This window comes from Jaculus jaculus, chromosome 8 (assembly GCF_020740685.1).
Source record: "Jaculus jaculus isolate mJacJac1 chromosome 8, mJacJac1.mat.Y.cur, whole genome shotgun sequence".
Lineage (NCBI taxonomy): Eukaryota > Metazoa > Chordata > Mammalia > Rodentia > Dipodidae > Jaculus > Jaculus jaculus.
Window position 1 is genome coordinate 80,307,385 of NC_059109.1, and position 12,565 is coordinate 80,319,949.

Here is a 12,565-nt window from a genome sequence, read left to right on the forward strand (position 1 = left end):
ATGCAGAGCTTTCTGAAGCTGCTGAGGGAGCATGGAGGCTCTTGCTCTCCCCCTGAAGAGCTGGTGACACTTGCGGGAAGGCTGTTTCGGGACCTCCAGGATGACTTTGCTCAGGTGCAGCCTTTGGTGGCAGCAGTTCTGGGCAGTCAGCTCCGCCTGTATCTGCTGGACAATGCGGACGTGGCCCTGGTGTGTGCTCGCGTCCTACTTCAGCAGGAGCAGCAACAGGCAGCTTGCCGAGTTCTAGAGGTAGGATTGGGGATGGACCAGTCAATGTGGGGCCACAGCAACTTCCTAATTCCAGTGTGATTTAAGCTCAGGCAGGATGCCCACTCTCACTTGACCAAGTAATAAGTTGTTTGCTAATTAGGTAAAATGACCTCTCACCAAATCCACATAGAGTGATGATCCTGTCAGGCACTCTGCCAGCTAATGGATATGATCCTGCTTTGGAGAGCCAGTGTCCTGGTCCACAGGAGGGTCCCCACAGACCCAGATGCCCATGCTCAGTGAGTCTTTGTAATGTGCTGGTACCTTGAGCTTTGGCACATTTGACATCAGAACATGTCCTGAAGTTTGGCATCATACTACACACTTAAAATCCTAGCACTTAAGAGGTTGAAGGACGAGGATGGCAGGTTCAAGGCCAGTATTGGCTACATAGTGAGCATCTGTGTCAAAACAACAACAGAAAAACGAATGAAGTGAATAAGATACAGGATACAAGAATGGAATTGGCATAACTTCTGTGATAAGAAACATGGTTAGGATGGCTGTCAGCTGTGTCCATCCAGGTGTTTGAGACTGAGGGACAGGTGGGTCTACCACACCAGAAATGGTGGGGACCTGACTCATGTAGGGTGTTCGGACCCAGAGTCAAGTCCTGTAGCAAGCAATAAAGGAGGCAGGGTCTTCACCTGATCGGAGTCTGATGGGTCACAGCTAGACAAACTGTCAATGGCTGTCAGCATCAGTTGCCAGAGGTCCCAGAACTCAGTAGGAGAAGGCAGGGCTTTCAGGGATGCCTCAGGTGGAGGGTTATTAAAGTAAGACTGATGGATATGACATGTGTCATAAGGAAGGCCAGTGCTGACTGCCCTTAGTTGTTGGCAGAGGCTAGCTAATTGGTTGAGTGGTTTGTCACAGCACAGACAGGCACTCCGTTATCCTACTGTGCCCAGAGCATGGTGAGCAGTCTTGCTGGTGATGGATGAGGTGTTAAGGTGTGGGTCAAATGCTGGCCTCTTGAATTGGAGCCCATGGATGCCCTTTTGTTATGTGGCCAAAGGCAAATCATGGCTCTTTGTCGTGGCTCACTGTCCTTAGATTCAGGATGTAGTGGAGAACTGGGTTCACTTGTTTCTTGGGCAGGGCTTAACCTTTAAAGGGTTTAAGAGTGGATTAAGGGAAGAGCCTGTGGCTTGTTCATGTCTGACACAGGGGGTCTTCCATGACTTTCAAGGTAACTGGCTGGCCCAGTGTCACATCTCAGGGCCTGGCATGGGTTGAAGAGCTTGTACTATTTGGCCACCACTGGTGCTTTTTTGATCAGTGGGTTCAAACCCAGAGACCTGTTCTTCCTGCAGGAATCACTACATGTCCAGAGGCTGGGTTAGTATGGGTGGCAGATACAGACTTGCACACACTCCAGCGTGGGTGAGGATGGCAAGGTCTCAGCGGGTTCTTCCCACAGGGGTGCCGGGTTCCAGGTGGCAGCCAGGAGCTGGTGCAGCTCTGGAATGATATTCACTACCGTGTGGCCATGAGGAAACTGGGTGTGGCTACACTGAGCCCAGTGCAAAAGTTCCGCTGCAGGAAGAGGTACCTGCTGAAACTCATATGTGCTATTTGCATGGTGCTTCTGAGGGCTGGATGTGCTATCCAAACTCCCAAAGGGACACAAGAGCAGGAAGTCACTTAAGCAGTTACTGTCACAATATAGTGAACATAACTTCATCTAGTCCTCATGTCTAGGCTCCAGATGGCCACGGGGGGCTGCCGGATGAGAGGATTATCAGTACTGGTGGGAGTCAGAAGTGTGCCCATCATAGGATAGATGCTCAATAGCTTAGTAATTATCATTATACTCATTCCCATCCATTTATGGGCGAGAAGGAAGGCACAGACCTTAAGTTACCTGCCTGAAGTTTTGCATGGGGGATTTCTCTGAGAAGTTCTGCTGCAAGGGAGCAAGTCAGAGGCAGACAAAGAGGAAGAGGAGCCAGGAGTTTATGGACAAGGCAAGAGATTTATAGATTTAATAGTTCATAGGAATGTGCTGGTGGTCAGGAACAGGGAATAAGTGTGCTGTAAGAAGGTTGGTGAGCTGTGCTATGCTCAGAGATGATCACTCTGCTCGCCCACTGGGTCAGCAAGTGACATTTCAGGGAAATAGGAACCAGAGTACTTGAGGTGACTGGGTCTGGGAGCAGGTGCTGGAGGTGAGAGGAGAGGAAAAGAACAAGTGGCCACACTGGGCAGCTGGAAGATGGTAACAATAGAGAACTCCAGCCATAGAAGCTACATATGGGATGCAGGGATGGACTAGAGAATGCTGCTCAGAGCAACTGGGGAGGGAGGGGCCCTGAGGAAGCTTGTACAGAGTACTACAAGAAAGGTACACATGGAGGACTGAGATGCACCCAGGACCCTCAGGTCACAGAGAGGATGCTCCCGAGCGAGACTACTTGTGTCCTGTGGACACTGTGCATGAGAAGTCTGCATTTCTATGGGAGAGGCTGTAGGGCTTCCAAACTGGAAAAGATGGAGAGGTACCCATAGGAGGGGGTCCATGATATAGAGGGGCATAGGCATCACTTTCTTCAGAGTGCCAGGCCCTGAGCAAGAATAAGATGAGGTCCTGTCCTATAACCTCTTATTCACCCAGGAACCCACCACCCCCTGCTCTTTGCCCCGAGGGCCTCAAGAAACGGACCTTTCCCCTAGAGGTTCGCCATCATCTACAGGACTTTGCTACAAATGTCAGCACCAACCCCAGCAAGGCCCAGCGGGTAAGAACAAAGCCTGCTCCCAAGTCCTCTTCCCCTGTCTCCCGGATGGCTCTCTACACCTTCCCCCAAGTAGATCCCCCTTCCCATAGGTGGCTCCTGTACCTTTTTTCTTCCTCCTGCTTGGAGTCACCTCACTTCAGAGTCATCTCCCCCCTCACCCCCAGTCTCCTCAGTCTGTCTTCCAGGGTACCGGAGATCTCCACCTTGTCTTGAACTCCAAAATTCAGGCCGGCCTTCCTTCCCTCCTTCCTTCCTTCTTTCCTTCCTTCTTCCCTTCCTTCTTCCCTTCCTTCCTTCCTTCCTTCCTTCCTTCCTTCCTTCAAGAGAGAGAGAGAGAGAGAGAGAAAGACAGACAGACACAAAAAGAGGCCGGCAGAGAGAGTGAGTATGAGCATGCGAGGACTTCCTGCTCCTGCAAATGAATTCCAGATGCACTTAGTGAGTCTAGCTTCACATGGGTACTAAGGAATCAAACCTAGGCCATCAGGGGTTTCAAGCAAGTACTTTTAACCACTGAGCAACCTTTCCTTTCCAGCTCCAGGGTTTTTTTGTTTGTTTGTTTGGTGTCACTCTAGCCCAGGCTGACCTAGAATTCACTATGTAGTCTCAGGGTGACCTTGAACTCACAGGATCCTCCCACCTCTGCCCCCAGAGTGCTGGGGCTAAAGGTGTACACCACCATACCTGGCTTTGTTTTTCTTATGTAGGGCTACCCACTTCACACCCTGGGGCTCCAGTGCTCTACTCTGTGATCTGGAGTCTGGGGTCACTGTGGGTAATGAAGGGTACCCTAGTAGGGGCATGCCAACTCTGCTCAGAGGATCTGAGTGGTCCCACTCTGGCCCCTTTGCCTGACTTAAGGCCCTTTGTGTTCAGAGCTTTAGGTGGCAAAGTGTGGCTTGGGGTTGGCTTGCTGTCTGCTTCCCCAGCATATGCTCAGGAGACAGACTTTTCTCTAATATAGCAACTCACAGATCATTCTCTCTTCTGTCCTTAAAGAGGTCATATAGGGCTTGTTTTCCCCTTCCTTGGTGGATATGAGCTATCCAGCTACCTCTATATGCCCTTGTAACTCAGGGCTGGAAGTCTTGTTTTGGGGCAGGAGAATCTGGCTTTGGAGACTGGCTTAACCCCTGAGCAAGTGTATAACTGGTTTGCCAATTACCGGCGTCGTCAGAGATACCTTATTCAGCATATGAAGCCAGCCCAGCAGACTGCCTCAGACGTCTCCACTGCAAAGGAGAGGGTTTTCAGTCCCTTGCAACCTTCAGGAAACCCTCATGGGTTTGTGGCCATTTCTCAGTGGTCAGGTGAGTCTCCCAAAGGCTCATTGGCTAATTTATGATAGGATGTGTCTGACCCAGCATTGGTCCTGCAAGTCTATGCTGGTCTGGAGGTGGGGCAGCACACGGCCAGGGATAGGGGCAAAAGTGAGTAGATTTGGAAAGTGTCTTAATTTAGGTTAAGAATGAGATTTATTGTAAGAAAAAGAAAAAAAAGCATGAGATTTATTGGGATGAAGACACTGCTCATATTTCCAACCAGCAGAACTTTTCTCATCTTCTGGAACAAGGAAATGGGCTGCAGCTGCATGTATGTAGTCTTCCCTCTCTGGTCTGCTTTCAGCAGGATGTGAAGAAAGTGGACCTCCACTGTCCCTAGAGACCACCCAGGGATCATGGGGACCTCTGGCCCTGGCTGTTAGCTTTCCTGGAGTCAACGCAATCTCACAGCCACTGGGTGCCAGGTACTGTCATTCTCTCAGGCCATGGGATCATTTCACCTGTTCAGCCCCCTTCTTTGGGTCAAGACCAGAGTATAGAATCTAATCCTAACCCTATCTGTGGAGATTGGACATTTCTAGTATTTTCAGTTTTGTACCTCATGGAGTCAGTATTATCAATCACTTCTCCAGTCCCCCTGGATGAGCACCATCTGAGCTTCTTGCACTTGTTTTCCTGTGATGAACTATGAGTCTGATGGGAGGACAAGGGAAATATGTGCAGTCCAGTGCTGGTTAGCCATGGTGCTAGGGTCCACACGTGGATCTGCCCAGTTGTGTAACCTAAGGCACATTCATATGCCCTCTCACTATGAAATGGGGATTATGTTCTGCCAATGCAAATTGCTACGGGGGTTGAGGGGATGTTTAACAAAAGCCTAGAGCATATCTGAGGTACATTAGCACTCATAGAATGTTCATTAAATGTTCATCAGCATCTTCCCAGTGTTCGTGGATTAACAGTCATTTCTTCACTTGATGACCAGGAGCTTGCTAACTATTTTCCACTTTGAGGTTCTGAAGAGTAAGCTTTATTAGTTGCCTAAATGCCCTGTCAGAGTCCAGTCCTTGCAAACTTAGGGAAGAGCAGGCAGTGTGATTAGTGCTAAGTTAGTTGCCATAGCTTCAGCAGCTTCAGCCCACATTCCCAACTCTGGCTGGAGTCTTCTCCCATGCTTCCCTGCCCTGGCTTGAGGGAGCCTCTACTCACCAAGGGGCATTGTTTGCTATATCTTACAGGTCACTTCAGGGAAGCACAAGGTACCATGAAGGGTCTGGCCACCATCCTGCCATGCTCACTTCCATCTGTCCTGGCCCTAGTCTCTGCCCTCTGGCTGCTGGCAGCGACATGCTGGATCCCTCTGTGGCTGCCCCAGAGTCATGGATGATGTCCCTTGCACTGTCACCCTCCAAAGAAGTTTGCTTCCACATGAGGCAGCCAATCCATGAATGTGGACTGAACTCCATGTCCATTGCTGCCCTCAGTGATCCCAGCCCTGCAGGTGTGTCCACATTGCATAGACCACAGTGTGCTCCAGATGCACCTACTAAAGTTCTGTGTGATGGGAAATGGGCATAGGGCCAGGGTTTTCTGTTTGAATCTGTGTTGTTTGATGACATATCCCCAATTATTATTTGTTATATATTGTGGGTAAATGCACATGATTGAAAAATGAGACTGTGAGAAAAGAGTTAAAAATGAAAGGAAATGCTTGCTTCCATGTGACTCCCCTTGCTGTCACTCACCTATGTAAGAGGAGGACAGTCTCCTCAGATTTGTCCACTCCCTGCTCAGTTTAAAAAATGTCATTTGTTCTTTCTTAGATATCATTATATCTTTATTTTTTTATATTTTATTTGAAAGAGAGAAAAGAACAGGCAGATAGAATGGGCACACCAGGGCCTCTAGCCACTACAAATGAATTCCAAACACATGTGCCACCTTGTGCATTTGGCTTACATGGATAGTAGGTATTCAGACCTGGGTCCTTAGGCTTCTCAGACAAGTGCCCCGCTGCTAAGCCATCTGTCCAGCCCATCATTGTATCTTTAAATTACATATTTTTTCCAGTGACTACAGCAGGCTCATGGGACCTTAAACCTTGCTAGATACTGTGAATTCACCTGCATGTCTTTCTTTTCTTTTTAAAGTAGAGTCTCGCTCTACTTCAGGCTGACCTGGAACTCATAGTGAGTGATCCTCCTGAGTGCTGGGATTAAAGGCATGTGCCACTATGCCTGACTTTGTTAGCATTTCTTTTATTTCTTATCACTTCCATAATACCTTCCAGTATTTCAAGCATCTCATATGAAAACACACTTTTGGGGGCCCTTCCTTTCCTGCTATCAGGCAGGTGAGGGCTCCTCATGCCTTGGGTAAGTACCAATGTCCCTGAGACTCCTGTGACTATTCCCTAAGTGGAATCAATACTTCTTTGAAGTTCCCGCGTTCCTTTCCTTTCCTTTTTTTTTTTTAAATTTTGGTGTGGGTGAGATGCATCTTCAAGTTACTTTGCAAGAAAGGGTGCCTGTGAGGTAGATTTTCTAAATCCTTATATATTTTGAAATGCCCTCAGTCTGTTTTCACATTTGTCAGGAATAGAATTCTAAGTCAAAAATACTGTGTCCTTCAGAAATTTGAAGAAGCAATACTGAAGGATAAAGTCTGTTAACTTAATAAATTTTATAGCTTCCAGTGTTGTCTGGTAAGATGTTCATCTCTTTTCAGATAACTAGGTTTTCTTTTCCATGTTCATAGTGTGAACTTCACACTGATGGTCCCAAGTGTGAGTCTCTGTAGTTCATCTTCCTATTAAGCCTTTCAATTTAAAGAACATGGTGTCTTTAAGCTCCACTTTTTTTTTTTTTTTGTACCATTCCCTTTGAGATTCCACATGGCTACGGGCTTGCCCTTCCTTCCTGACCCTACAGAATTGTGGATGTGTGTGTAAGTTTTCACTCCTCTTTCTCTTTAATAGAGACAATACAACCCATTACTTTATTGTGTGTGATCTAGGATGTGTAACATTGGTATTGAACCATATCTTCAGAGTGAAGTCTTTCAAGTTCTGCATGAAAAAAAAGACAGCTGAATCAGAAGTAGAGCCACATAGCAAGTGGCCAGGAAGTACCTTATGGTCTCACATGATTCTAGGCAGCTAGTCACTGTTAGACAGTTGCCCTGGTGGCAAGAGGGAGGCCAGTGTATGTCTGGCCCTAGGACCATGGTTCTGGTCTGAGGCCAGGTTTCATTAGTTTTGCTCTGCCTTGTAAAATCAGGACAGGATGGGATCAATCAGGTTTCTCCCCTATCCATGTGTTCACTCAGAGCTGACCAAATCCACTGGCTTGTGTTTAAGAGTGGAAAATCCTATGAGGTATTCTCTTAACACATTTTGGGTAAAGAGAATGCCAAAGGGAAGGGTAAGGCTACAGCTACTTATATATTTATGTAATTTCAGTGAAACCTACATCTTCTTTGAGATACCTGAAGTGCAACTCCGTATCTTCCACCCCCAGTGGGAGGGAGCATGCCTAGTGCATATTCAGCCTCTGGCACTGGGCTGTGTGTGGCCCAGGGTGGCAAAGCCCAAATTGAAGTCAAAACAGGACTTTTACTTTGTCTCTGGATGTTTGATAGGCCATTGAGGTCAAAGTAGTATTAGTCCCTTCTTTGGAGTGGGGGCTGAGTCTCTGGAGTGGCAGGATAGGCTCATGTGGCCCAGATGGCCTACCTACTTGAAACTGTGCCACATATCTGCCATACTTATTCTTCTTAGTATGGTTTGTGGAATTTCTTTACCTACAGGATTTACTGACCTGCACAGTGACAATCCTCAGAGCTCATTCTCAGAGGGAGGGTCAGGCCCAACCAGTGGACAGACAGAAGTGACCCAGCTCTCACCTCAGGCTTCAAAATTCATCCTCACCAACAGGTAAGCCCATAGAGTCCTTGGTTAAAACAGGGCTTTCTGCAGATCGCAAGGGTAGGGTATGATATCATCTATGGATCTGCCATTTCAGACTGTGCAGGTCATGTCCCTTATCTATTAGCAGTCCCTCCCTCTACAAAATAGCACCCTCAAACATTAGAGCATACATGAGCATCCTGTCCTGTGGTTGGTATGTAGTGACTTATTGCTGGCCCAAATATTGCTTTGAGCCCTGCTTGTTCCTGGTGTTTTTCTCCAGAAGAAGGCTACAACTTTGTGAGCAACATCAAAATCCTTGTTTTATGTTTTTCACATTCCAAGTCGTGGTTTTGAAGGGATTTTCACAGCCTAGGAGAGACATCCAGGCTGTGGGCTAAGACACAGGACCAGGGCTTATGGCGGATTGCCAAAACAGAGGTGGATTGTATATGGAGTAGATGAATTCCTGTGGTAGACAGATGGTGTTCAAGGTCTTCAGGTGACTGCGGAGACAGAAGCTATATATATATGTATAGAGTGGTCTGGGATTCCATAGTAGGGAGAAGAAGACAAAGCTCTCCAGGGGACTGCATAAAAAGATGGGGACAATGGATACAATGCTCTTGGGTCTTCTGGTGGAATGAGGATTTGTTGGTCAGTGTTATCTTGAGATAGAGGCTGTTCTGATGCCAAGTTGGGTAGGTTCATCCCTGGAAATAGAGTTCATGCTAACACTGACCTTGTTTCCTAGCCCCATAGAAATGGTGCCAGCCTCACCTTCCTTGCCAGGACCTGTGTCTTCCATGGACCTGAGCCAGCCCCCATTCTCCAGCCAGGTGAGACCTTTCTTGGACACTATGTGTTTCTCTATTAGAGCTAGTGATTCTGGACAGTGAATAAGAAGGAGAAGAGGTGACTTGTTGCTGTATGTCAGTATATTCAGAGCTAGCTGGGGGTTTCTCTGGGGTAGTGTTCTTTCCTGAGTCCAGAATGGGTCTTAACAGGATTAGGAGGTTTTCAGGTGACAAGGCAAGTCTCAAAGTCTAGCAGGTGGTACCTCTTTGTATAACACCATAATTGTTTTCCAGGTGCAGTGGTCTGATAGCCAGGCCTCCAGTGATGCTTTTTGGGGAGCCAGAATGCTCCTTGAGTTCTCAGGGGCCAGCCTGAGCCAAGAATCCACTGTGGAGCCAAGCCAGCACCACAAGAGGAGCAACTGTGGGTTGTCCAACTGTTAGTTACAAAGTTTTATTATGAATAAAGACAGAGGTTCCCAGAATTGTCCAGAGGGTTCCAGTAAGAAGCACTAAGGTCTTTAACCCACTACCCTGTTTAAATAGTTTCGTTGGCAACTTACTGTATTAGAGGAAGCATTTGAGAAATGTTTGTGGGATCACATCAAAGATAGTGATTGATCAGATCCTAGTACTTTGTGCAGCAAGGCTCTCTGGAGGGAGAACGTCTCCCAATCTGCCATGCACTAGTCTATCGGACCCCATCTGTAATTTAGGATGTTCTGACTTTCCTGTGTTTCCTTGGTATCTCCCCTGAGTTCCAGAGACATACCTGGCTTAGAGATGGCCCAGCAGAATGGGCCATATTGGGTGTACCTGCTGAAGTCTGGGAAAGTAATTCATTTTATGTGAAATGTTCAACTAAATTCAGGTTTAATGTTTTAAGAATTTTATATTCTTATATCTGACATCTGTTCATATCAATGCATAGACTAACCAGCTTTCTAGTCCGGGACCAGTGTTTCATGGCAGGGTGGCACTAATTCATGCCTTGGCGCCCTACTGCTAGATATTGTTTGTTTCTAATGTGTTCTGTGAGCATTCCTCACAGAACAGCATTAGGCTGGCATTCCTATCTTATGTACTCATCCTTTATTTACTTGGTCATTTCTTTATACATTTTCCAGAAGCTCAATTTCTTGGTGAGCTGTTGCCAGAGTGGTGGACTAGATTCTGGGTGTCTGATGGCCCTCAATTCACCTGCTCAGGAATCTGTTGCAGAAGTCTCCTATGGGCTGGACATTAGCTTCTGGTCCAGGAGACTTTTGACTGAAAAGGGGATGTCACACTGCTAAGGGTGGCCTTGGCAGCTCTTAGCTCTAGAAGGGGGTAAGAGCACTGACATTAGCTTCCTAGAAATCCAAAGTCGGGTTTTTGCCAGTAGCCACCTGTTTGCTGGTTTCAGGGCTGGACCTTGGGGTCCCTTACTAGGGTGTTTCTCCCCAGATTCTTAGAAGTCTTGGGTTGCTGTAGGAGGATCCATGCCAAGTCTTGTGCTCACCCCAGCCTCAGTTCATGCCTTCTTTGTGTATAGTGGAGCTTGATCCCTGGCAAGATGGTGCCAGGAAAGTCACATGGACAGGGTAAGCAGGATGACCTCCAGGGTATTTTGCCTCCTATTCTGGGCAAAGGAACAGGATGTTCTGAAAGTTCTGGAACCCTGGCTCAGCTGCATGTCTGTTTTTAGATAAAATGGATTAGAGACCCCAGAACTAACTTGGCTAGGACTGTACCTACCAAGAAGGGGCACATGTGCAGTGGTCCTTCCTCAGTCCCTGGGAGGGAGGGCCCTCCACCCTCAGCATCATGACACCACCCTTTCCTATCTGGCTTTATACCACATTTCAAATGGGATGTGAGAAAGTTTAGAAAGCAGAACAGAGTGGTGCAGTCCAGTAAGTAAGGGTCAAAACCCACACAGCAGAGTGGAATAACACGACTTTACTGAGTAGGTTTTGGGCCTCCAAAATGGATCCTGGACTAAACATAATTAGGATAAAAGGGATGAGGGTTAGAGAGAAAGGATTAGAATGGGGGGGGAGGGGCGTTCATGTATTAAAGTTAGGGGTTGGGTTTAGAATTAGGAGATTAGGGTTGAAAGGATTTAAGGTCTGGGTTTAGGTAAGTGAGAGTAAAGTTCAAGATTAGGATATAGAGATTAGGTCTATGGTCTGGGTTCAGGAACAGAGATTAAAGGGGCTGGGTATACAGAGAGCTAGGGATTAGAGAAGCTGGTCAGGGCCCAGAGTAAAATGTTAGGAATTAGGATTACAAGTTTGAGTTAGAGTTGGGGTATAAGGTTAGTGATTAGGATTAAGCATTGGAGTAGAGAGGTTGGGAGCAGGTTTAGTGTTGGGTCCTGGGATAAGGTAATTTTCATGGCTAAAGTTAGGGTTTGTGTTTATAGTTAAGGTTTACAGTTAGGGTTTATTAGGGTTAGGGGTTGGAATTTAAGGGTTAGGGCAGGAGTTAGCATTTAAGATTTCGTGTTTAACAGTATTAGGGTTTGGGGTCTAGGAACTTGGGTTGGGGTATGGGATCTGTAGTCTGAAGTTGGCTCAGGTATTCAGGGTCATGCTAAGGTTTGAGAGGGGTCACTATCAGTGTTACTGGCTAGGGTTAGCAGAAGGGTTAGGGGTTGGTGTTTAGGATTAGACATGAAAAATATGAAGTTGATGAGCACAGGTATGTGAGCATATTTAAAATTATGGACTAGGACAAAGCGTTGGCAGTGGTGAAATGGATTAGCTCCATCAAGAAGACGCCTAGCACCACTCTGTCCAGCTTACACACCATTTTAAATACATACTTACACATAACATGTAGTAGCTTATCAATGAAGGAAGACCCAGGCCACAGCTCCTGGTCAACTCACTGATGACTATAGGTTTCAGGTCTGTAAACTATCTTGGGCACATGCCTGCAAGAGCCTGTCTCATAAAAGAAGGTGCTTAAGAAATCCTCTCCCTCCCCAATAGTCTTGCCACTTAGCATGTGGCCTTGATGCCACTTTCTAGGGTAGCAAACCTCCCAGCATGTGTTGCTGTTCTGTACGCCAGTCTGGTTACCATGAAAGAAAATGCACTCTTGCTGTAAGAAGAGAAAAATGGATGTAAACTGATCAACAAGTGAAAAACAGCCAGGTGTGGTGGCACATGCCTTTAATCCCAGCACTTCAGAGGCAGAGGTAGGAGGATTGCCATGAGTTCAAGGCTACCTTGAGACTACATAGTAAATTCCAGGTCAGCCTGGGCCAGAGTGAGAGCCTACTTCGAAATAACAAAAACAAGTGTAAAACAATATTCACGGAATCCATGTTAACAAATTTCTTCAGAAATGGTTGCCATTTTTGAGACTAATAGTGCCCCTTTGAGCTGTGGCTGGGCATAGCTTTACTCTTGAGCTCATTTGTCTGGTGACTTGCAAAGAATTTATAAGTACAGACATACAGATGGGGAAGTTCAGGAAGGTTTGTTTAAATACAGCAGAGGGCTAGAGAGATGGCTCAGCAAGGAAATGCTGTTGTTCAAGCATGAGGGCCTGAGGTGGCCTGAAACCACCAGAGTT

The 12,565-nt window shown here is 46.8% G+C and overlaps 1 protein-coding gene across 1 annotated transcript; it reads left to right on the forward strand.

Moving 5' to 3' along the window:
• Anhx (anomalous homeobox) lies at nt 1-9,442 on the forward strand. Its single transcript, XM_045157024.1, has 9 exons — nt 1-249; nt 1,694-1,821; nt 2,888-3,011; nt 4,114-4,321; nt 4,638-4,758; nt 5,533-5,795; nt 8,102-8,228; nt 8,956-9,040; nt 9,293-9,442. Exons 1-9 carry the CDS (start codon nt 1-3, stop codon nt 9,440-9,442), a joined length of 1,455 nt encoding a protein of 484 aa, XP_045012959.1.
• The last annotated feature ends 3,123 nt before the right edge of the window (nt 9,443-12,565 follow it).

Excerpts from the sequence above, each read along its gene's own strand:
- Anhx (XM_045157024.1), top strand. The coding sequence starts at position 1 with ATGCAGAGCTTTCTGAAGCTGCTGAGGGAGCATGGAGGCTCTTGCTCT. Across the intron at positions 1,822-2,887 it reads AAGTTCCGCTGCAGGAAGAG|GAACCCACCACCCCCTGCTC; the intron begins GTACCTGCTGAA and ends TTATTCACCCAG. Across the intron at positions 5,796-8,101 it reads CAGTGATCCCAGCCCTGCAG|GATTTACTGACCTGCACAGT; the intron begins GTGTGTCCACAT and ends CTTTACCTACAG.